The sequence below is a fragment of the Trichophyton rubrum genome (assembly GCF_000151425.1).
Source record: "Trichophyton rubrum CBS 118892 genomic scaffold supercont2.5, whole genome shotgun sequence".
Lineage (NCBI taxonomy): Eukaryota > Fungi > Ascomycota > Eurotiomycetes > Onygenales > Arthrodermataceae > Trichophyton > Trichophyton rubrum.
In genome coordinates, this window is record NW_003456424.1 from 1223585 (window position 1) to 1245920 (window position 22336).

General features: G+C 47.5%; 12 protein-coding genes across 15 annotated transcripts; 6 read left to right on the forward strand and 6 right to left on the reverse strand.

The window, feature by feature from the left end:
• Positions 1-161: 161 nt before the first annotated feature.
• Positions 162-877, reverse strand: TERG_08854 (uncharacterized protein; the record flags this gene model as incomplete). The annotated part of the gene is made up of 2 exons (XM_003234563.1): positions 162-783; positions 837-877. 2 exons carry the CDS (start codon positions 875-877, stop codon positions 162-164), a joined length of 663 nt encoding a protein of 220 aa, XP_003234611.1.
• A 414-nt stretch (positions 878-1291) lies between these two features.
• On the reverse strand, positions 1292-1864 carry TERG_08855 (uncharacterized protein; the record flags this gene model as incomplete). The annotated part of the gene is made up of 2 exons (XM_003234564.1): positions 1292-1567; positions 1769-1864. 2 exons carry the CDS (start codon positions 1862-1864, stop codon positions 1292-1294), a joined length of 372 nt encoding a protein of 123 aa, XP_003234612.1.
• A 97-nt stretch (positions 1865-1961) lies between these two features.
• Positions 1962-5396, reverse strand: TERG_05208 (transcription factor iws1). 3 transcript variants are annotated; one of them, XM_047748392.1, is made up of 3 exons: positions 5090-5396; positions 4548-5026; positions 1962-4477 (listed from the first exon to the last, which is right to left on the reverse strand). In XM_047748392.1, exons 1-3 carry the CDS (start codon positions 5147-5149, stop codon positions 4231-4233), a joined length of 786 nt encoding a protein of 261 aa, XP_047604373.1. In that variant the 5' UTR covers positions 5150-5396; the 3' UTR covers positions 1962-4230. The 3 variants fall into 3 exon arrangements, with proteins under 3 accessions (XP_047604373.1, XP_047606525.1, XP_047606524.1); XM_047749939.1 differs by having other exon boundaries at positions 1962-5026; XM_047749938.1 differs by having other exon boundaries at positions 4548-5396.
• A 681-nt stretch (positions 5397-6077) lies between these two features.
• Positions 6078-6434, forward strand: TERG_05209 (uncharacterized protein; the record flags this gene model as incomplete). Its single annotated transcript, XM_003234567.1, has 4 exons — positions 6078-6090; positions 6151-6182; positions 6248-6314; positions 6397-6434. 4 exons carry the CDS (start codon positions 6078-6080, stop codon positions 6432-6434), a joined length of 150 nt encoding a protein of 49 aa, XP_003234615.1.
• Positions 6435-6820: 386 nt separating this feature from the next.
• Positions 6821-8203, reverse strand: TERG_05210 (uncharacterized protein; the record flags this gene model as incomplete). Its single annotated transcript, XM_003234568.1, has 3 exons — positions 6821-6919; positions 6976-7631; positions 7687-8203. The coding sequence occupies 3 exons, from the start codon at positions 8201-8203 to the stop codon at positions 6821-6823; spliced, it is 1272 nt and encodes a 423-aa protein (XP_003234616.1).
• A 1781-nt stretch (positions 8204-9984) lies between these two features.
• TERG_05211 (uncharacterized protein) lies at positions 9985-11193 on the forward strand (the record flags this gene model as incomplete). The annotated part of the gene is made up of 1 exon (XM_003234569.2): positions 9985-11193. The coding sequence occupies one exon, from the start codon at positions 9985-9987 to the stop codon at positions 11191-11193; it is 1209 nt and encodes a 402-aa protein (XP_003234617.2).
• A 204-nt stretch (positions 11194-11397) lies between these two features.
• On the reverse strand, positions 11398-12735 carry TERG_05212 (pre-mRNA-splicing factor prp46; the record flags this gene model as incomplete). The annotated part of the gene is made up of 1 exon (XM_003234570.1): positions 11398-12735. The coding sequence occupies one exon, from the start codon at positions 12733-12735 to the stop codon at positions 11398-11400; it is 1338 nt and encodes a 445-aa protein (XP_003234618.1).
• Positions 12736-13179: 444 nt separating this feature from the next.
• TERG_05213 (uncharacterized protein) lies at positions 13180-14278 on the forward strand (the record flags this gene model as incomplete). 2 transcript variants are annotated; one of them, XM_047748393.1, is made up of 5 exons in its annotated part: positions 13180-13237; positions 13295-13320; positions 13408-13536; positions 13603-13725; positions 13793-14278. In XM_047748393.1, the coding sequence occupies 5 exons, from the start codon at positions 13180-13182 to the stop codon at positions 14276-14278; spliced, it is 822 nt and encodes a 273-aa protein (XP_047604374.1). The 2 variants fall into 2 exon arrangements, with proteins under 2 accessions (XP_047604374.1, XP_047606526.1); XM_047749940.1 differs by lacking the exons at positions 13180-13237; positions 13295-13320; positions 13408-13536 and having other exon boundaries at positions 13627-13725.
• Positions 14279-14449: 171 nt separating this feature from the next.
• Positions 14450-17115, reverse strand: TERG_05214 (uncharacterized protein; the record flags this gene model as incomplete). Its single annotated transcript, XM_003234572.1, has 3 exons — positions 14450-15379; positions 15441-16876; positions 16947-17115. The coding sequence occupies 3 exons, from the start codon at positions 17113-17115 to the stop codon at positions 14450-14452; spliced, it is 2535 nt and encodes an 844-aa protein (XP_003234620.1).
• A 1006-nt stretch (positions 17116-18121) lies between these two features.
• Positions 18122-18457, forward strand: TERG_12245 (uncharacterized protein; the record flags this gene model as incomplete). Its single annotated transcript, XM_047751232.1, has 1 exon — positions 18122-18457. The coding sequence occupies one exon, from the start codon at positions 18122-18124 to the stop codon at positions 18455-18457; it is 336 nt and encodes a 111-aa protein (XP_047606527.1).
• Positions 18458-19470: 1013 nt separating this feature from the next.
• Positions 19471-20127, forward strand: TERG_05216 (uncharacterized protein; the record flags this gene model as incomplete). The annotated part of the gene is made up of 2 exons (XM_003234573.1): positions 19471-19975; positions 20039-20127. The coding sequence occupies 2 exons, from the start codon at positions 19471-19473 to the stop codon at positions 20125-20127; spliced, it is 594 nt and encodes a 197-aa protein (XP_003234621.1).
• A 1168-nt stretch (positions 20128-21295) lies between these two features.
• On the forward strand, positions 21296-22166 carry TERG_12246 (uncharacterized protein; the record flags this gene model as incomplete). The annotated part of the gene is made up of 2 exons (XM_003234574.2): positions 21296-21590; positions 21646-22166. The coding sequence occupies 2 exons, from the start codon at positions 21296-21298 to the stop codon at positions 22164-22166; spliced, it is 816 nt and encodes a 271-aa protein (XP_003234622.2).
• Positions 22167-22336: the final 170 nt, after the last annotated feature.

A 22336-nucleotide genomic window follows, 5' to 3' on the forward strand; every position in this document is an offset into this window, starting at 1 on the left:
TCGGAGGTGTTTCCGTGGTAGAGTGGGAAAAAGGGAGTGAAGTAATGTACACTCAAAACATACGCTTCGAGATTTAGATTGGTATTATCGCTAAGTAAAGAGGAAAGGCGCGAGGAACGGATGCGGTTTAAGCCCGAGAATGCTTAAATGGTGGTGGTTGATTAATGGTTTTTGACCTTTGCCTCCTCCTTGTCGTGAATTCGGTGTTCTTCAGCGTCGACCATATCCTTCCACAGGTCATCGTTGGTGTTTTTGTCCTTCTTCGCTTTGGCCCTTACAGCATCGGCGATTCCTCGACCTTTCCTTTGATCCGAAATTTCAAATGCTGCAGTAGCGCAGAGAACGGCCAGCGTAAGTCCCTGAGCGTAGACTCGAGCCTGTACGATCTTCTGTGGTCCAGTCAAGTAGGGGCTCCGGCTGACAAGGGCAAACGACCCAAACATGCTGGCAAGCCAAGTGAGGCCGACAATCTTGTACTTCTCCTGGCGAGCGAATTCGAAGATTCGGTCCCTCACGCTCATCTGTGCCAATTCTTCCTTGCGTAACCGGGACTCGCGGTCTTCTAGGAACTCTATGTCCTGTCTCTGGCTCTTCTCAAACGACCGAGATCCATGGTCGGCTGCAACAATTCCGGTAAATGTGCCTGTTGATGTCACTAGGAAGGCCTTCATAGGGAGTGTGAGGTTGCGGACTCCGGCCCATCGTTTCGACGCTACCAATACACCGGCCCAACCGCCGATGAGACCTGCAATTCCACCGATTGTTACTCCCTGTAGAACGGCCCTAGAAGACAAGTTAGTATTGGAGCAGGGGATGCGACGGGAGTTACTACTGACTTGTGGTGGGCATCTTCGATTTCTTTAGTGATGATCTTCATCTTGAAAAATAAATGTCCAAACTCTGCAAACTGTGCCTCTAGTTATGGCTCGGATTAATCGAACGAGATCTATGACGATGCGAATTTGTCCTGCGACAGGGTACTGCGGCGTCTCGACCGTTATATAGCTTGGAGTGATGAAAAATTTGCCGTTGTGTCAGGAATGCAGAGCTGAGCCAGCCTTAGTCAACACGAAGGCCCAGCTATGACGTTCTCGCCTGCTGCAAACCCCGACGAGGGACGTTTCGGGCGGCAAAAACTCGGCCTCGGGGTTTGGCAGGCTTAGCTGCGACAAACCGCATTCTTCGTCCACTGGTCTTTTGCCGGATAGGCAGGCACATAAAACAATAACTGATAAGATACAGCCTGGTGACCCTTTTCCACCACTCCGAGAGCGCGCAGCAACGACAACAGTCAAGCGTCTGTCTCGCAGGTCGACCAGAGGCGCTTGCGTGCCGGATCCACGGAATCATCTCCCACGGAGTAAGACTCCGTGCCTGCGTTCCGCCCTTCCAATCGTCTGGAGTGAAGCCAGAGAGGCAGGCCTGCCTCGGTAGCTATGGGTTTTGTAGTTCCACAAACAACTTGGGATAACGCTTTTGTCAGTGTTCGATAGATTGCGGCCCACAAGACCTTCTTCTTTTTGTCCGCATGTCCAAAACCGTGGACAAGGTTGCTTCGAAGTCCTTGCTATAAACTCTGGCATACTTGTCTTTCGTCCTCGTACCTACCCCGTTCAAGTTCTCAACGACGCTCATCATTTTGCATGGCAAGCGCTCCAGCAACCATATAGGTTTCGGAACTCTGCTTGCCTGCTCACAGCACCTTTTCATAGGTTAGCACCGTCGTCCTCCGGTTAGCAAAGTATAGGCCTGTGTCACAGTTACGTACTTTTGGCGTTAGCTTGTACCTTGCCTTCAATTCCAAGGCAGACAGGATGCCCTTCTGGACCGCAGCAAAACGTTTGGCAAGCATATTCGAATTCATCTTGGATAGTCATGACACTTTGCAGGAATAGCTAGTTAGAATAAAGTATCAGATGTCGTTCTGTCAAAAAAACAAAAAAAAAAAAAAAAAAAAAAAGAGATGTCGTTAGAAATATCCCCAGGTTGACCTCTACACCTGCTATTTATAGCATATAACCCGTTACGGAAGTCGCGATGTTCTCATCGATATTGCCTACTTTAAGTTATTGTCAGTTTTCGTATTAGTCATCTCATTTCACTATTATCATCATCATCCTTCTGATAGCTATTTATTAGGTTACTAGCCAGCTTCCCAGTTGGGTTGATTTGCGAGCTCCTTGAGGATGGACCGCCCAAGTTTGCAGCATCTTGATATGTTGTAGAAGGAGGATCTGATAGCTATGTCTCGAAGCTATCGTCTGCAAGGTCAGATAGAGCTGTTTTACAACTGCAGGGTAGATTTTGACGCGCAGTAACTACAATTACCTACCTAGTTATTAGCTAACTAAGTTGTGGACTCAGATAAAAAAACCTCTCCTATATTAAGCAAGACAAGGTACTCAGCCCGAACTCTCTATCCGAGCTAGCGATGGAAGACGCCGACTCTGCTGAATTGTGTCTTCGAGGTATGCCATTACAGAACCCCTGATCGCCTTGCCCACATTGTCCAACGTTCCTCTGCCTGAAGCTGTGGCGAGTCTCCAGAGAGACCCCCATAACTTAGCCGACCGGTCAGTACCACACTTCAGTTGTGACATATGTGATGAACAACCCTTCCTAATCCTCCTAATTTGCTTTTGTACACGGTCGTAGTCATCGTGCACGTCGAATAATAGCCCGTCGAATGGGTAGGACGAACATACGTCAATAAGGTCTCTGTCAATCGTATCGGTAACAGCTATAATACGTTCCAAAAAAGTCTGACGGAGCTAAAAATCCGAAACAAATTCCTCGATAATCAATGAATCAGCACATAGAGATTGTAGGTCGCAGAAGTACGCTGCTTCTTACCTCTCGAGACTTCTCCCGAATAGTAGTAGTGATATCATCAATACCACGCACAATAAATTTAAACGTACCATCCCGCTTTCTAAAACATCAAGCGATTCCGACGTACTTTGTACTAGCACAGGGTCGTTACCTGATCTAAAAATTATCCTAGAGCATAAAATATGTATAATACCCCCATAATACGGCACTTTCTTTGTAGTTAACTCCTCGACTCTTGCCTTTGGACCCTAGGCTACAGGTAGAGCTTCAAAAATAGGCCGTGTTGGTTGAGGCCAACTTTCTAGACTGAATAATCGGTGGACACACGAAACACCCTGTTACATTACCGAAGAAAGGAGGCTATCTGTAATAATTACGACTATAATGAGCAGGGACAAGAAATGCTGACAGGGAGTCGGGTGTGGAGTTTCCGTGTGCCAGGCCTCGAATCCCCCAGCCCTATTTAAGCTTTCACCGCTAGCGCCGGCTGAGTTGAGCCTCAAGCTTAAAACTATAAATAGATAGATAGATCAGTAGCTTACTCCTCTGCTGATAAAGTATACCCGCATGTTTATCTCGTTGCGCAGTTACTGATAAAAAGGTGGCTATTTAATGTAGCGTTGGTTCATTTGGTTAAATTATATATTCACTATTATATCACCGTGGCTCCAAAGCGGCAAGACAGCTCTGTAAACGACGGGAAGTTTGATACTACATTGATAACCATTAGATGCTGTATTAGAATGTTTTAATAACATTCATTCACATCAGGTATACGTATGTATCTCCTCGTGTCATGTTGGTGAGTGATGGTCCTCGTCAATCGAATAACATGTTAGGCTAGAATGTATATACAAAGTGGTAATGATTGTAGCGGCCTCTATTAATAACAACAATTACAAAAGAGTACGTCCACGCCCAGTAAACTGACGCATGCCATGGTCTTATCTACCTTGATTAAACTGGAGTTACTCTGGCTGGAAGGGCGAGGAGATCAAAACAAGAAACTGGAAACCATGAGAAATGATGGCCCTGTTGGCAGAGCGGTGGAGCATATAATTGACTAGAAAATGAAACTTGCACGTGGAGCGACACAGACGTACCCAGTCATCTATTAATTAATTTTATTCATAGCCAGGCAACGTTTAATGATGCCAAATTCAAAATGAGGTAGCTTCAATTTTGACTAATTATTGTTCTATTTTCGTGCTGTGAGTCCCAATACGCCTAGAATTACATTTCATTGCAAAGAGGATAAAACAAATTGTAAGAGAAAGAGAGCCTCGCAGAGACTGGAAGAGATATGGGATCGAAAACGCTGTAAAGACAAGATGAGTAATCAAATCTGCAGGTAAAGAAAGTAAAATAAGGTGGACGAAGGGAGCAAGGAAAGGTGGCCTATCGCTTTGATCCCTTATTAGCGGCAATTTGCCTGGCTTTCATACGTCTGAATCGATCTTCTCCGCTGGCACCTAGAGGGCGAGCAAACTTGCTCTCAGAGACGCCCATAGATCGTGGCACAACAGTGTAGCTAGTGTGGCTACTTTCGACACGAGCACGATTGGCAAGACGAGGTGGAAGCAGTTCTCTAGCACGCGCTTCCGCAGCTGAGGCTTCGGCAGATACAGTTCGATCAGCGAGTCGGCTAGAGATTTTGTTAGTTCTACCGATAAAGCTGTATAAAGGTTACGTAGGGGCTCATTCAAGTAACATACCTGGGATCGAAATCGACTTCCTCGTAGACTCGTTTAGAGTAATCGTCGCTTCTCTGGAGAATAGGGCGGGTCCATTCAGCGAGAAGACGTTCAGCCTGGCGTTTGATCCCAATCTCCGGGCGCTTGCTTTTTGTATAAAATACAATAACTTTGCCAATACCACTAGCAATCAAAGTCTCCTTGTTAATAGGTAGTCGTAGCAATGCTGCCATTAAATCTCGCTGGATATTGTAAGCTGGCAAGGAACCGTCATCAAGAGGTTCTAGGAAAAATTTAACAGCTTCCAGAAGGTTTATTTCTGGGTCGATAAGACTGTTAACATATTGGTTGCGGTTGAGGAGGGAAACAACCTCTGGAAGCATCTTAAGCTTGTGCATTGCAGGGCGGTTCTCTTTGCGAGCAATACTGTCTAGACGAGCTGCGTCGGTCATGCGCTTGCGAACCTCTTCGATCTCTGCATCGGCATAATCCGCCAAATCCTACAAGGGATGGATATCATGTCAGTGGTAGCCATGCAAAGAACAACAGGAATATGGACTCACGATCCCATCTGCTTTCTTGATACGCCGTTTCGAAGGCTTCTTCAGCGCTTCGTCCATCATCCGGTCCAAAGCACGGCGTCGCCCTATGAAAGTCCCTAGTTAGCATTATCCTAAGTTGTTGGCTTTTCCTCTGACTAGAGTATAACTTACTAGTAGCAGGATCCAGAGACTCTTCATCGATCTCTTCTTCCACTTGTTTTTTACTCTGTCTGGGAGCTTTCTCGCCCCCTCCCTCTCTCCGTTTTCTTCTCCTTTTGCCGTCCATCTCCTCTCCACCGCTGAACTCTTCGCTACCCTGCTTCTTCCTGTGGCTTTTCTTATCTCTGCGGCCCTCCTTCTTTTTCTTCTTCGTCTGACCCTCGCCATCTTCTTCAGTTCTCCGGCGTTTATGGCGACCCACTAGCTTCAAGTTTTCTTCATCGATGGCGAGTGCTGGACGGTCATCAAGAGGGATGTCGGCAGGGTCAAACTCCCTGAACTGTTCCTCGTCGACATCAGAAAGAACAGATTCATCGTCAGATATATCTGCCGCAATATCTCTCTCCTTATCAAGGGTCACATCCTCTTCGTTCTCGTCCTTTTCGAGAGCTGGCGAATCCAGACGCGGTTCTGGAGATTCGGACATGGTGCCTGCGTTGCGAGTTGACGCTGTAGAAAACTGAGGTAGTAAACTGTGCGCTGAGCCTGATCCGAAGAAATATGGTATAGAGACTGTGGTTACAGCAGATTAGAGGCAGAATGTGAGGAAGCGCAAGAGGTTGAACCCGAGCTCGAGGTGAAGTCGAAGCAGGTCGTCAGTTTGAAGAAGAGAAAAAGGTCAAGAGTTGACGTGCACTTGGTCTGTGCGCAGCCTGCGAACTTTCACCGGGGAAAAAAAAAAATGAAAAAGTTGAATAGAGAAAACCAACTAACAAATAATCACTTTGAATAAGGACCACCAACACAAGATACCATCCATTTAAAAAGAAGATAATAACTATCTATCAAAATGTTCATGCCAGGTAAATACTGCTTTGTTCGACTCATACCAAAAAGCCATTGACTAATGCACCATCTTACAGGACAGGAAGCCATCTCTCCAGAAGAGATCAAGGTACGTGAGACGACTCTTGAGAACTAAGGTCTTCTCTCTCTTATCTGGATTGTTTTTGAATATAGGCTGGTGAACTGGAAGCTTTCGAGACTCTCAAGATGGTTGCCACTGGGAGTGTGTTGCTCTATCTCTGTAAGTTGGCTGTTGTCACTCCCACGAGCTGAGCAATTTGAATAAGCAACATGGCTAACCGGTATTGTTACGATCATTATAGCGCCGTTTGCCATTGACTTCGTCCGAAGACTTTTCTAGACTACTACCAACCGGATATACCCATAGTTTCTCATAAGATGGATGGAGTTTGTTTCTGTTATTGGGCAATAGAGTGTTAATACGATGAAACCACATGGAATCACGACGGTTGGATAGGCACTGTCTATGAACAAACAGCCAGGCTTTGCCAAGGTCATAATCATTACATGTATGAGTATAGGGATTTGAAAGCAAGAGATTTAAATGCCAAGTGATCTGGAAAGATGATACCTATCCCACCACCGCATTTCCCGCAACGCCGTCTTCAACAGCCATAATAGAATATGAAATTCACACCTCAGAAAGATAGTAAGAAAAAAGGTGTCAATTATGAACTTAGCAATAAACACAATTCAGGGTCATTTCACGCGCTGCAGTATTAGCGATTAAGAGGGTATAGACTGCTCGAGGTTTCCAAAATCCTTTTGAACAGAAGCAAGTTCCTTGTTCAAATGCTGAATCTGAGTAGCGTAGTCCTCAAGAATCTATTATCTAGTTAGTACACGACTATGACAAACGGGATTTATCTTCCATGCCATACCTTCTTAGCAGTTTTTAGAGCTGCATCGTCAAGGGAATCGTCTGCCTGATTAGATGTGTCATTTCCTGTACGTTCAATTTCAAGCTGAAGGCGCTTTGAGTTCTCCCGGATAGCCAGCATCCTGGCCCAAATCTCTTCTGATCTTCCGTTAAGCGATGGGTCGAAAACTGCCCGCTCCAGCTGGAACAGCTTCTTGGCTAGTTCTTCCTCTGTTTGGTCCATAGCATATCCGCGGTTTCGCAACAGTTGCGTCTTTGATGCCAAGGCAAGGCATCTTTGGCTCAGCACTTTGTGTTTCCGTCGACAAGCTGCAATCTTGACAGATATGGTCAAGTCATGCCGTGACAATAACTCCGTCAAAGCATTATTAATTTCATGTAGCCGTGTCTGCATCATTGACAAGAAATCCTTCTGTCTTTGTGTGCGCTTCCCCAGCTCCCAGAATCCCTGTACAAGAACAGGGACATAACCAGGCCCTGGACGTTTTCTCAAAGCCTCCTCCCACTTGTTCTCATCATCGTTGGGGCCCGGCTGGAAAAATGGCGCAGATTCCTCGCCCACGTTATTATAGAGGTAGCCACGGAATGGAGATGACCGATTAGTAGCATCCCATTTGTCCTTTACGATCATTATCTGCATTGGCACGGTTCGGTGAACTATGGGGAAATTTATTAGAAAACGGCGTTTTGCATAAATAAGTCTGTTACTTACCTCCCGTCATTCCCTGTCCAGGAGTCCAAATGGTCGAACTACCAGCTTGCGAATATCCTGGATTTTGACCTAGCTGGGGTTGTTGCTGCTGTTGTTGCAGTGAGGGAGCGCCGAAACCTGAGAACGTATTTCCAGTTTGCGCCTGTGGCTGCTGCTGCTGCTGCTGTTGCGTGATACCGAAACCTGCTAATGGACTCGCATTTTGTTGATTTTGTGGTTGCTGCGTAGTAGTAGATCCAAGAGTGAACCCTCCAGTTTGTTGTTGCGGCTGTTGTTGTTGCTGCTGCGCTGTAGTGCCAAATCCAGAAAACGGGCTGGGCTTTTGTTGTTGCCCAATGCCACCGAATAAGTTACTCTGAGGCTTCTGCTGGAGTGACTGTCCGAAGAGTGAGCTTCCCTGCTGTTGTGGTTGCTGTTGAGTGCCAAATATGCTTCCAGTCTGCTGGGTCTGGTTCGTCGACTGGCCAAACAGAGATGGAGCCGAAGCTTGTTGGTTCTGTGTGCCAAATAGCGCCATCGCGTTTTGATATCCGGAGGCTAGATGGCGACTGGCCCTGTCGATGGCACGTCGTCGTGATCACGGCGCCAACTGTTGTAAAATAACGAGTACTCGAATTTGCGTGCGGTCACAGGAGAAAGATGACCCTTCAGAAGTGGACGAAGCCAGAGCTGACGTTTGGAAATCAGGACCTCCGTAAATCCCACCTCCTGAGTCCGATTCTTGCCCTCAGGAAGTACAAAAGCTGTAGTCGGTTTGGATGAGTTTTGGTTCCTGAAATATTTCCAAAACGGGACATCTTCAAAACTTAAATCACGTGATAGAAGCTTGCAAGCTGTGCTGGCGCTAGTCCTGATTAGGAATAATCTCAATATCAGAAACATCAAACTCCAGGAGAACGGAAAGAAGGTGATAGTCAATTTGATTGATGATGCATTCAAGGCGACATTAGGAGGGGATGTGCTATTTAGATCAAGCATAATGAACAGCCCCTAAGTCAACTCCAAGCCCCGCACACTGTGTTCTCCAATCAAGCAAGATGGCCGATACCCCAGAGACCAAGAGCAAGAGGGCTCAAGAGATAGCTCGACAGTGGCTAACTAAGGGAGGCATATTCCATGAAGACTCTGATGACGAGCTAGGGTCTGAGGACCTGCCATGGGAATGGATCTATGAGGAACCGCAGCCGTCCCCGACTAAGCCTTCGAAGGGCAACAAATCGGGACCTAAGATCATAGGGGCGCGAATGGGCTCGTTCGAATGCAGGATCGGCCACATTGTCCTTCTGAAATCTCCTGAGGCTGGCAAAGACTGGGCTGGAATTATATATGAGTTCTTGGATGACCCAGATCCGGAAAGCGGCGAGATTGTCAAATCTATGAATCTAATGTGGTTTACATCTCCTGACGAGTTTTTGTCCACAAAAAACAAGAAAAGAGCCGATGCCCTGCCAAACGAACAATACATCACAACCGACTTCAACATCAACCCCCTAATGTCCATAAACGGACGAGCCACTGTTATGTCCAAAGATGCATTTTACAAGAAATACCCCGACGGAAAACCACCAAAGGGCAAGGCCGCAGCAGCCGAATTTAACAAGTGCATTATCTGTCGAAGAGGAGTTAAACAGCTTCAGGGAAGATACACAGACGAATTTATCTGGGAGGATATTTATACAGAGTCTGAAGATGGCGTCTTTGAACTTGTAGAGTTCATAAGGGAGGCGCTCTCCAGGGCCAGAAAACGAGCCCAAAAGGGGACTGGTGTATGTTCCCAGTGAAGGCATATTATATTCCGTGGATGCTAATGTACTTGTGCTATAGCCAGCAAAAGATAAGCTAAACGATTTCGCTCCCTCAACACCGAAGAAGCGTCAAAAAACAGAGTCTGCAGCCGGCACTCCCCAGTCCCGGCAACGCCAGAAATACCTAACAACCCCGACGCACAAGAGGTAAGCATCTCAACAGCGGAAAAAAACTCTATGCGCTAACAATAACTGTAGAATCAAAGTGAAAAGACCACTTGAATTCACACCCCTATCAACTCGGACTCTTTCCCCCTCACATTTCACGGCGTCTCCTTATCGACAAGCCCGTAACCTGCTTCATGTCTCTAGTGTCCCAACGTCACTCCCCTGTCGTGATGCTGAATTTAACTCTGTTTACGACAGCCTACATACGGCTATCAGTGACGGTACTGGGACCTGTATTTATATATCAGGCCCACCTGGTACCGGAAAAACAGCCACAGTCCGAGATGTTATTGTCCATTTAAATACAAGAGTGTTAGATGAAGAAATGGACGACTTCATCTTTGTGGAAATCAATGGCATGAAAGTCACGGACCCCCATCAGTCATATTCTATGCTATGGGAAGCTTTGAAAGGCGACCGCATCTCCCCTTCTCATGCACTTGATTTACTTTCTCGAGAATTTTCCCGACCGTCTCCTCGTCGGGTTCCCTGTGTTGTTCTGATGGATGAACTAGATCAGCTAGTTACTAAGAACCAGTCCGTCATGTATAACTTCTTCAATTGGCCTGCTCTGCGGCATTCTCGACTTGTGGTTCTTGCAGTTGCCAATACCATGGATCTTCCGGAGCGAACTCTGAGCAATAAGATATCCAGTCGACTGGGTCTTACTAGAATTACATTTTCGGGATACAAATATCAAGAGCTCATGGAAATCATCGGATCAAGGCTTGAGAATGTCCCTGGGAATATTGTCGATGCAGATGCAATACAGTTTGCAAGTCGAAAAGTTGCTGCTGTAAGCGGTGATGCCCGTCGTGCGCTTGATATATGTCGTCGAGCTGTTGAGATAGCGGAGCAAATCAGTGAGACCAAAGCAAGAGAAAAACGTAAGTCATTGATTGCTTCTTCAGCAAACACAAATGGTGATGCGGATCTCGAGTTTTTACCTCCGACACCTAGCAAGAGCGTATCTCGCCGCAAATCCGCTGCTGCTATCTTGAGCTCTCCTCGAAAAGGAGACAAAAAAAGCGCAGACAGTACGGATGAAAATAGTCTTCCACGAGTTACAATTGCTACTATTAAGCAAGCCATCCAGGAGGCTACATCCACCCCACTGCAGCAGGCTCTCCGACGCCTGCCCCTCGCATCCAAGGTTCTTCTTGCGGGACTTTTAGCAAGAATTCGACGAACTGGAATAAACGAGTCTACTGTTGGCGATATACTCGATGAAGCCAAGCGTATATCTGACGCAGCAACGAGTGTGTCTTCTTCCTCCAGTACTAAACTCAAGGAAATTTTGATTTGCAATTCCCAGATACAGGGTATAGGGTTCGCAACCGTTGATTTGATAGATGCAGGTCTTGTTGTTTTAGAGGGAGACCATGGCACAAAGTCAGGAGATGGCATGAGCCATGCCTTAGGAAAAGGAAACAGAAGCAGCAAAGTTCGGCTACGGATTGCGGCGGAGGATGCCAGGGCGGCGTTTAGAGACGATCCGGAAGGGAATATGTTAGGCTTAGGCGTTGAAGGATAGTGCAAGATTAATGGAATATGCTTGGTAAGGCATTGATGCCCTAATACTTTATAAAGACATTTTACCATTATGCCAAAAGAGTATTTTAATAGAAGTACAGGTATGAATCTCATGATAAAACGATTTGTATGCTTGACCTAGGAAACCCTGAACCCGTTAACGCCGTCAAGCGCCATGATGAGAAATCCAACATGCCCACTCATTCTAATATCTTTTTCTACCGAGGGTCGGTTTCCAGTCTAGAGGGTGCGACTCGGGGGTGGCTTCATCATCAGGTTTCCAGATCTTGATAGTCTTGTCAGCCTCTCCGCAAATCAATCTCAGGCCTGTCTTGTCGAAAGTAGAAGCCATGACACCTGCTTCGGCATCTAGAGAACCTGGCTGTGCAATTGTGTCCAGGGACTGGAAACGGTAACCTGACTTCCAGTCCCAGAAAGACATGGAACCATTATCCCCACCAGAGAAAAGTACATTGTCCTCATTCACAGCGAGTGTGTTTATTATAGCATTTTGACCTTCAAAGTTCTGCATGAATGCACCTTCAGGGCACTTCCATTGCTTAATGCTTCCAGCGCTAGCACTTGCAAACGTAAACTCCTTTGGATGCGTAGTGAGCGCTCTGACACCTTTCTTGTGGTGAGTTAGGACGCCCATTGTCTTTCCAGCCGCCAAATCCCACAATCGTACGGTTGCGTCAAGGGAGGAGGAAATGACTTGGGGGTCTGCTTCTTGACACTTTACGTCCGAGACTGTGCCTTTGTGACCGCTGAGGACGTGGATGTTGCTTCGAGTACGCATGTCCCAGACACGCGCCACACCATCTCTGCCTCCCGTCACCAGTACATCTAATGTAGGGTGTAGTGAAAGTGTGTAGACACCGCTGAGATGGCCGTGATAGTGTCGGATAACCTTGTTCGTTTCGAGATCCCAGCACTTGACCATCTTGTCTTCTCCGCAGGAAAATAGATATGGATGTCTTGGAGAAACCGCCAGGCCTCTGACTGTGGATATATGACCTGTCAAGGTGAGCCTTAAAGTGCCCGTGGCCAAATCCCATATTTTGATAGTGCGATCTCCTGCACCACTGGCAAACCACTGGTTGTTCGGCTCTACTGCAAGACTTCTAACCCATCCTAAATGACCTGATATCACTCTCATCAACTTCCATGGCGCGTGCCAGTCCGGCTTCGGTTGCTGGGAGATATCCAGCCGTTTTATGAGACTCGTAGGGGCGCCATCTCCGCTTGACTGCGCACCACCTGGAGCAGCGCTTTTCACTAGCGCAGTTGACGTGCCCGGTTCTGGTTTTAATTTGGTGCGTTTCCCTCGTGCTGTAGCTGCTTTTGCTTGCTTCTCTGCTAGAGACGGCGGTAACGTCTGCACATCTCCGTATTCCTTTTTCCTCCGGTATGAGACACCAATAGATTCCGAGGTTATAGGCGTAACAGGGGAGAGATAATCGGAGCCAAACAGTTCGTGTGTTCGTTTAGCAGATTTCCGAACCGCCTCGTTCGCCGAGATGCTCCCTTGAGCTACCTCCATCGTTTCGACTATCGTCTGTAATGATCAGAAGCGCTCACTTCGGCTGTGCGCTGGAATCAAGGACCACGCCAAAAGGAGCGAGTCCTGGTAGGCGCGCTTCAAACTCGATATTCAAGGCAGAGTTCGTTGCGGTTTAAACGGTAACAAATCAATCTAACCCGTGGTGGTGTATTTGTTGAAGTATGCCTGTCCAAATCGAGACAAAGGGTGTTGATAATGCGAGAATTGTAGCTTGTGGTTGTTGATGGAGGAAGCATGGAGCTTGGTGTTGCGGCTAAAGAGAAAAAAAAAGGCTGCGTCTCTTCGCCAAGACTTGAACCTCCATCAAAACAGCCGCGCTCCGAGATAGCCGCCACAGCAAGACTTCAACACAACAAGTCGTACGATTCACCTGTAAAAAGACGTCAACGACGTGATAGGGAAGGAGGATGAAATATTGCGAAGATGGACCCGGATTATAATGCAAAATTCGCTATCCATGAGGCTGCTCGTGAGGGAAAGAGTACTTAGCCCCATTTGCTTGACAATCTAGATGCGCCTGTCACTAACAGTTGCATAGACCTGGTAGTTGAATCTCTACTCAATGTAAGTCAGTTCTGTATACTGGCTGGTTTCGATGCCAACTAGGTGTTGTGTTTCATGGCCTTGTTAACATAGATGATCGGACTATAGGCAAACCCCAAACTTGCATACCTAAAGGATGGAGATGAGAGATTGCCTATCCACTGGGCTGTTGCATATAACAGGCCACCCATAATCGAGCTCCTCATATCAATGAAAGGATTTGATCCTGACGTTACTGTCAGTTTTAGTATAACTCAATACCCTGCTATGCTTATAGGTCCAACTTACTAAGACCAGAATAAGGATGCATCGGGATGGACGCCACTCATGATTGCAGCAAGTTTGAAAGACGGAGAAGGTGACGCCATAGTCGACCAGTTACTTCGTAAAGATGCGGATGTCAATATGAAGACCTCAAGTGGCCAGGTATTCCTTCCTCTTTCCCTGAAACTTACGCCTGGGACCAAGATATCAAACGTATTGACCCTGATAGAATGCCATCCATTTTGCTACTTCGAAAAATAACATATCCACTGTTCGCAAGTTGCTTGAAAATAAATGCAGCGCAAGGGTGAAAGACAAACGAGGTCAACTGCCACTTCACCGTGCAGCAGCTATTGGATCAGTCCCACTGGTCAAACTCCTTATCGAAGAAGGGAAGAGCCCATTGAATGCTACGGATGTCGACGGCCTGACTGCTCTTCATCATGCAATTTCAGAAGGGCACGGAGAAGCAGCTTTGACCCTTCTAAGGGCTGGGGCTGAGGCTGATAAACGAGACTCCAACGGTCAGCTTGCTATCGAACTTTCTCCAGATTCTAAGGTGAGAGGCATTCACTTCGCTTTTGACGTCATGATTTGTGTAACAAATGGGTGTAAATGCCGTTATCTGACCGACTTCGATAGGTTCGGAAGTACATCCTTGAAACTGCGGAAAGAGAAGGCATTGAATTGCCATGATGATATTTATTATTGTTGAGTACATCAAGAAATAATGAGATTAACGACACGCTTCAATTGGCCACATTTCAATACATTTGATAACATATTTCCTCACAGTAGATTCCCTCGTATCTAATCGTTATAGCGGCAGTAACAGGGGTAAAGTTATAAAATGGGGGACATTCAACACGGCAACGCCGAGCCTGGTCTATGACTGCAGATGTTTCTGGAGTGTGTCGCGGTATATATCCTTTAGGTCAGCGATATCCGCCTTTAACTCTTCTACTTGCTCGCTCTTTTCACCAAGCATTTCAAGAGTAGTCTGATATCTCTCGTTCAGTTGTTGAACCTGCTCTTCAAGCTTTCGTACTTCTTCATCTCCAGCTCTCTTCTCTTCAACTTCTTTCATAAGTTCAACAACTTCACGTCTTGCTTCGTCTCGCTGGGAGGTGATACGTTCTAATTCATCTTTGAAGCCTGCACGTTCACTTTCAAGCCGGCGGACAGTAGCACTCATCCTCTCCACCAACTGTACAGATGGCCCAGCTGCAACGGTAGACGCAGAAACAACATCATGAGCTCCACGAGAGTGTTGAGTATGAGTTCCCGGTACTGAGGGAGTTGCTGGGGTAACAGAACCATTAAAATATTCGTCAGGTTCTAGTGTCTGGACGGAGACATTGTCAACTAGTGGAGACGAGGTATCATGGGCAGGTGTACCACGAAGGAGCGGATTGGAGTTCAAGGACGAGTATGAATTCTGCCTAGGAGGAGTATCCAGCTTAGGGAGAGTAGACGACCTGCGGCTATGTGGGATCTCAGAGAGAGAGGATAACACATCTGATCGTCGACTCGGCGTCGCAGATTCCCCTCGAGCTTGAAGCACCGATGGAGAGGCTGCTATGCCTTCCTGCCATTTGGCTCTCTCATCCTCGAGACGCTGTTCCCAGGTAGCATCCAGAATCTCCTTCTGCTTCAACAGATCCTGCTGTGCTGCAAGTAGTTCCTCCTCCACCTTTTCGAGTCTTGCCTGCAACTTTTTCACTTCGTGTTTACTCTCTTCAAGGTTCCGCTCAAGCTCACGAGAAAGTTCACGGGAGTTCTCACAGTCTCCTTCAGCTCGTTTGACTTTTAGAACCTGTTATATGGATGTTAACATACACGTCAATTTCTTTAGGGGTTAAAGGTCCCTTTCTTACCGATTCCCGGACTTTCCGGCGCATGTCCCCTTCCCGTTTAGCAAAATCATCCCTTTCTTTCTCCACACTGGCTAGGCGGGAGAGCAAAGAGGTCTCTATTCCATGCCAGTTGTCACTGGCTACAGCATACTGCGTCTGTAAAGTCTCTACCTGCCGTAGGAGTTTGGCTTGCGCGTCACCAGTAGCGCTCGATGAAGCTTCCTCAGCACGAGCTCGTAGGCTTTCCATCTTACTCTCCAAGACCGATTGCTCTCCCCGAAGTTCAATTTCTTGGGTCCTTGAGCGCTCCTTTTCTCGGTTAAGGCTGTCCTTAAGATCTTGAATCTCACGACGTAGCTTCTCCTCACTGAGTTCATGCTCCACTTTCGCACTGGACAGCTCCTCCTTGAGCTCAGTAAGCTGCCGGCTCTCTACTTTTGCGGTTTCTTCTTCAGCCTTTCTCTCAGCAGCTTCAGCTCTGGCAGATGCTCTAGATAGCTGGTAGCTCAGGTCAGAGACAGTAGCTTTCAAGATATTGCGCTCAGCAATTGTAGATTCTAGATCTTCCTCTGCACTTGACTGTTTGTTTAAGCTGGCAGTGGCTCGTTTCTCAGCTGTCTCTGCTCGTTTAGCACGGTCGTTTGCTTGATTTAGATCTTTTTCCATTTTCTCAAGCCTCTTTTTGAGATCTGCCTGAGATTTGGTGTTTTCCGCTATGTACTGCCGAAGCTTCTTGATAGTTGATCGATGCTCGAGCTCGGTTTTTGACAACTTTTGACCTTCCTCCATAAGAGCTGCAATCTTCTCCTCCTTTTCAGAGAGCTTCTTCTCCATAGTGCCAGGAGCAGCAGTGGCCGTAGAATTACGAGCAGACTCTGCTGCTTCGCTTGCTAGATACTTCAACTTTGCTTGAAGAGCATCAATCTTTTCTATGTAGTTGTGTAGCTCCTCTTGCCATCGCAATTCAGATGCTTCATGATCGGCCTGCAGCTTAGCCATCGCCGCCTCATAGTCTTCAAGACGATTTAACCGGGACTCAGCTCCATCCACTTGAGCAATCTGACCTGAATTCACATCTTCATCGTTGTTGGAAGACTCTGAGGGGCCTGGCATTTCATCAGCGTTCTTGGATGCTGCTACACCCTGTTCCCCAGACAGTACCTCATTTGACCTTCTTTCTTGGACAGTAGCATCAATACTAGTGCGTGGCACTGAACCAGTAACCGATTTGTTATCTGATGCTGTATCGTCTGTAATCTTCTCTATGTTCCCAGTGGTGCTATCAATGCTCGTTCTGCTGCCATCTGCGGGGAGTGGACTGGAGGTTCGTGAGGGCACGCCAATTGATGATGGCGGACTGGTGACCCCTCCAGCTCCGGACTGCTTCACCATTGCGCGAGCAAGCCGTTCCTGGAGTCTGTCATTGACTCTGGCTGAGGAGGAGCTTCTTGAAAGACCTGGTGCAGTGGGTTAGCTTCCTACGGCCGCCAACCAACAGTTAACTACCAGCTAAAGGACCAAACATACTAGGAGGCGCCATGCCCGCCCGGAGACCAGGCTGCTTCTCTGCGGGCTTCTCTGTCTTATCTCCATTCTGCGCGGCCTCGCTGTCGCTGTCGGCCAAGATGGTGTCCAGCCTGGACTCGACGCCAGCCACGGCTTGCTGTAAAAAAGAGCCGACCTTCCATTTCGACATGGCTCAACGCTTCGCCTCTGGCGTAATTCTTCGTATGTATCAGGTGTTCATCGAGCACTCGTGTTGACACGACGTCTATTTGCGTCTTTGGGGAGGTCGGAGGGGGGCAGGTCAGATAGTTATGAGATAGGCGACAGAGCAACGGTGGTTCAAAGGTCGAAGCTAACTATAAATAACCGATTGCCATTCAAGGTTAAGCATAAACGGTCGAAAGGCAAACCAGGAAATCCTCCTCTTCACTTCTTCGTCAACAAGGAAGCAGAATGATGCCGTTGTTCGCGGACAGTTTGTCCTTTAAAGATAACCAGGAAGTTATCCGATCTTGAGTCACTGATCTGGAGTCAGTGAAAGAGTCGTTACTAGTTTCACAATTCCTCAGCCTTCTGCCTGCAATGCAGACGCCAGCAGCCGACTATTTGACAACACTTGGTCAAAGAGTGAGATCGAGAATACTCGCAGATCTACTGAATTATATGGACATGGCAATACCCGAGAAGAGAGGCCTGGCCAGCTGCTAGTTTCGCATCGCTTTCACTGTTGATGCGAAGGCTGAGGAATGACAACGAGCTCGTATCCAACTGCTCCTGGACTATCGTCCCTCCTTTCCCAGAGAACCTGAACCTGTCAATCGGCCTTACCTGTGAGAAGCCAGCCTTTGAAGTGTTAACAGCAAGTGGGCTACTCTTGCCTTAGAATCGGACAGCTCAGGAAAGATATATTCTGCAACGATTACTCTCTCAAACCGTGATTTGTTGCTAGTTATTTGACGAGACACCTTCTAAAGCAACAACATGTCCAGGGTCGAGACACGATGGAGCTGTCTCAACTGGATGCTTCATTGGTAGATGATCTTCAAATACGATGGCTCATCAACAGTGATCAAGGAAACTATTATGTCTTTCCCACTCGCAACATGCATTCCTTTCTACATCAGTCAGGTCCATCAATATCAAGCCAGCCCGGACCACTATCAATAAATAAGAGGCCCAGTCAACTTGACTGAAAAATGAGATACCAAAGGGGCACGGGTTTAAGTACCCCTCATTGTTCATCCCTCCCCAGAGCCCAGGGCCACGTCGCAAGCAACCAATTCACTTCCCAGAGAACATTACGACCACAAGAATCATCCACTATGAAGTCCACTCTGCTCTACTCTGCGGCATTTGCATGTCTCGCATCCTTTGCTTTGGCTAATCCGTTGGCCAACACGAACGCTGGTATATCCAGACGCGATACCGCCGCCGCCATGGGGGCCTTGAAAGTATGCAGTGGAGATCGTCAGGCCAGCGCCCGCTGCATTGGCAATAGGCTTGGTCCACAGAACGGGTTTCAAAGTTGGTAAGGGGAACCCCCGTGGGTTGACGAGGCATATGATCTTTGTTGCATTTGATTTTCAGGTCAGAACTCTATTTGAAGTTTGTATACTAACCAATATCTCCCTGTAGCAAAGGCCACGGCAGAAAATGCTGTCCCGCAAACAAAGATGGTTCTGGTGGATTGGGTGCTTCAAAAGGCCTGGGACGACAGGATTGCGGGTTCTGCTTCAGTGGGAAATGTACAGCCTGAGCAGCCAAATGTGTCTTTGGTCAGAGTCTTGGAAAGTTACTGCGACAAACTTACTGGTCCTGTTATATTATAATGACCTGAGGAGATAACCATTTTCTCCCCTAATGTGTTCAATAATAACCAGCTAGGTTCATCTAGACCCTCGACACTGGGAGGTGAAAACGACGACTTAGTTAATAATTTTGCTAGGATAGGCGAGACCTAAGCTAACGGTAATTCGTTCCCATGCACTGGCTAGTTTTCATTCCACTTCCAAGCAACGCTCTCCCTAGTTACCTGCCTGGCCCAAGTAAGTTATCTACTTAGGTGACTCCAATCAATCATGTGACTTTTAGTCATCCATCCATCCCGTGGATAGGTGGATTTGTCTGCCGCAACCTTGATTAGGGCGGAAGCCCCTAATTTACTTGTTTGACAAAGCTCAGTTTGACTTCAATTTCTCGGGCATACTTGACTCAATATCATGTCAGGCCAACCCAATTAGGCCAAAGCAAGCTTCCCTAAGTGTCTCTGGGATCTGCTGTTTGTCAATAGAGGAGTTTCAGGCATAGTTTTTGCGGTTGACGAGCTATCGGTGATTAAGACGCCAACTGGGGGGAGGGGAGAATGCTGAAGAACTTCGGGTGGAAAGGGAGATTCTCGAGCGAATTGGGGACCATCCGCGGATAGTGAAACTCTTATACACTTATAAGGATCTTATTGTCCTTGAGCGGCTGAGATACCCTCTACGATTCGGACATGGGAGCTCAGGGAAGATGGCCGGACAGCTAGCCTCGATGAAATTTTGAAATGGTCTGCTCAAGCGCTGAAGGAATGCAGTATTTCCATGCAAAGGGCGTCTTTCAGGTTGATGTCGGTCTTCGCAACTTGCTGGTCGACTGGGACGATAATGTCAAGTACTGCGATTTCTCTGGAAGCTCAATAGACGGGAGCAGGCCGACTGTCGTTGTCAGCCCGACGGCCCAGCATCCCAAGGCCGTGATAGGGTCTCCTACGGTACAGACGGAACTGTTTTCCCTCGGATCTGCGATATACGAAATCTCGACTACGTTTAAAGCGTATGAGGGACTGGAGGAAGATGAACTACAAGCTCGGTATGCGAGGGGTGAATACCCTGATACAAGCCAGCTTCTTCTCGGCGGCGTGATTCTCAAGTGGTGGCGTGGTTGTTATTTCGACGCAGGGGAGGCAGCAGCAGAGATCAGAGACATCCAGCGAAGGATGAAACATGGGAATGACCTGGGTCTATCCATCAACGGCCTGATGGAAAGAAAATGGAGTGAACATACTCGAGGTAGGTAATAAGAAAATGCCTTGGGTGGCACATTGCCTCACTTAAATGACTAACAAATCATAGTATATATCCGCATGCAGTTGTTCATTGCCGCCGCTGTCTTCGGTGCCCAAGCCATGTTCCGAGCCACCACTATTAATCCCATAGCATAGTAAACGCCAGTCCTCTTATCAACGTTGCGTGATGGAATCGACTTCCCCTTCACTTTCGAGGCCCTCTGGTGGTGCTAGGGTTGACGTATTTCTAAGTAAATAACCTGTCAGCTTCTAACATTATAGATCTTTCGGGCCTATCTAATAGAGGATATAGCTATATAATATTTTGCGCTGGATTCAGGCAGGTTATACAATTTGCATCTTTTCGTGATGATCCAAACTGTCCGGTCTCCGTTGCATGCTCGTCGCAGTGCTGGTAGGTCCCTTGGCTTTGCGGGTTATCACAAAGAATATATGTTCGTTCCTTGACTACATGCTTTGGAACAGCAGTGCATCGAGAGGGAATGATAGGTATATAATAGAATACCTGCACATAGTTGGAGACGGAGTCTCGGTTTGACTCTAGAGTAGTGTTGGAAGGAGGTCCAGTTGATAGCCTCTCTCTCATCAAAACGAAATGCGAGAGCAGGGAGGACTTGCTTGCGGGGTTGCCGCTTTCCCGTTGCTGCCTAGCTACATATTATCAATTATTTACACAGTCTCTACAGGGGAGGGGTACTTTGACCCTGGAATGCCTAGGTAGATCTTCTAGTGCCTCCCTCTCCCCAAAAAATGGAGAGCCAATCTTCCCGCTTCCACATATTGATCCCTCTCTTTCAATGTAATGATCGTCCGGACAGTTGAAATCTATATCTGTCTGGCTACTTCCGGAGTACCTCGCCATGCGTCAAGTGCAGCGAGGCTGTCTAATAAATTTCGATGACTCTAGTATAGGGTATAAAGAGGATAAAGACCGGAGACATGCCCGATCTCCCTCTTTGCTGTCTCGTAACATCCGCCATAGCTTTTAGTGCTGCCTAGACTGTTCCTTGGTGAGGTTGATATAGTTAAATATCCAAGGATGTTTCGATCTTTGAATTAGGAGTAACTTGTTAGAGGCAACAGGCTTGGCGTGGAGCTCCCGAGTTGACGACGGCCATCGACGACAACGTCAACAACGACATCGACATCCAACTTCAGTATCAACGACAGCATCAGCAGAAGCGATAGCAGCGGACACTGACCGGAGCTCCAAGCTGCTGCTGAAGCAGACCGGCTACTCACCGAGATTCCCAGATATACATACAGACACAACAGTCCCGGTCATCATCTGGCAGCTCCAGCCATGTCCCTCGAACCACCAACCTACCTCACCTCGTTGCAGAACAACATCAGAGCTCGACCGATACCATGGGAGGGCGCAGTACGGGCAGGAAACATTACGGAAGAGCAGCTGAAACGGGTCAAGGCTGTTGATAAGGTGCGGAAGGACTCGAGACAAAAGACGATTGAGAAGGATGTGGCGGCATACACTTCGCTGCTGGCCGGAAATGGGTCGGAGAAGAGCATCTTGGAGTCTGCTACTCGACGGACTGATATAATACAGTACATTCTCGTCCTCGCCGGAGATCTAATTAGTGGTATGTATGACCGAATCGATAACTTGGTAGTCAACTTCTAACCAGGCGTGTCTAGATGTACCGGCTCTGACATCAGCTCTGGTGGAGAGCAGCGAGAGCTATCGACACTTCCTCCCTCTCCTTACCAACTCGACAAACTCGGAGGATCCGATTCCCCTGCTCACCTCGTCCCTGCTGGCCAACCTTGTCTCGGCCTCGCTCAGAGCTACCCCCAAGACATCTCCAAAGGACGAAGTTGCCCTGCCCAAGCTCTATGCTTACCTTTCCACTTTGACGAAGAGTGCGGATACGGGGCTACAGGATATAGGAGTGCAAGGATACTCCGCTTTGCTGCGGACAAAGAGATCAAGAGAAATCTTCTGGAAGGAGAGAAATAACACCGTCGAACCACTGATCGGGATTCTGCGCGCCGCAGCTGGACCAACCAAGGATAACGGGTCCTCTCTAGGTGGAAGTCGAGCTGGGGAAACCGGTATTAGCGGCGGAGTTGGGATCCAGCTTTTGTATCATGTGCTTCTTGTGTTGTGGCAGTTGAGCTTTGAGGGAGACTTGATTGGTGCCCAGCTTGAATCGTGAGAAACCCATGATAAACAAAAACAGCGTTGGACCATGCATCGACTGACGTGATATCCTAGGGAACATGAAATAATTGCACTGTACACCAACTTGCTAAGGCTTTCACCTAAGGAGAAGACCACTCGTCTGCTGCTTTCGACGCTCCGTAACCTACTATCCAGCAGCAAAGC

Coding starts and splice junctions, on each gene's coding strand:
- TERG_05208 (XM_047748392.1), bottom strand. CDS start 5,149: ATGATGGACGAAGCGCTGAAGAAGCCTTCGAAACGGCGTATCAAGAAA. Junction 5,027..5,089: donor TCAAGAAAGCAGATGGGATC/GTGAGTCCATAT, acceptor CATCCCTTGTAG/GATTTGGCGGATTATGCCGA. Junction 4,478..4,547: donor GAAGTCGATTTCGATCCCAG/GTATGTTACTTG, acceptor CAAAATCTCTAG/CCGACTCGCTGATCGAACTG.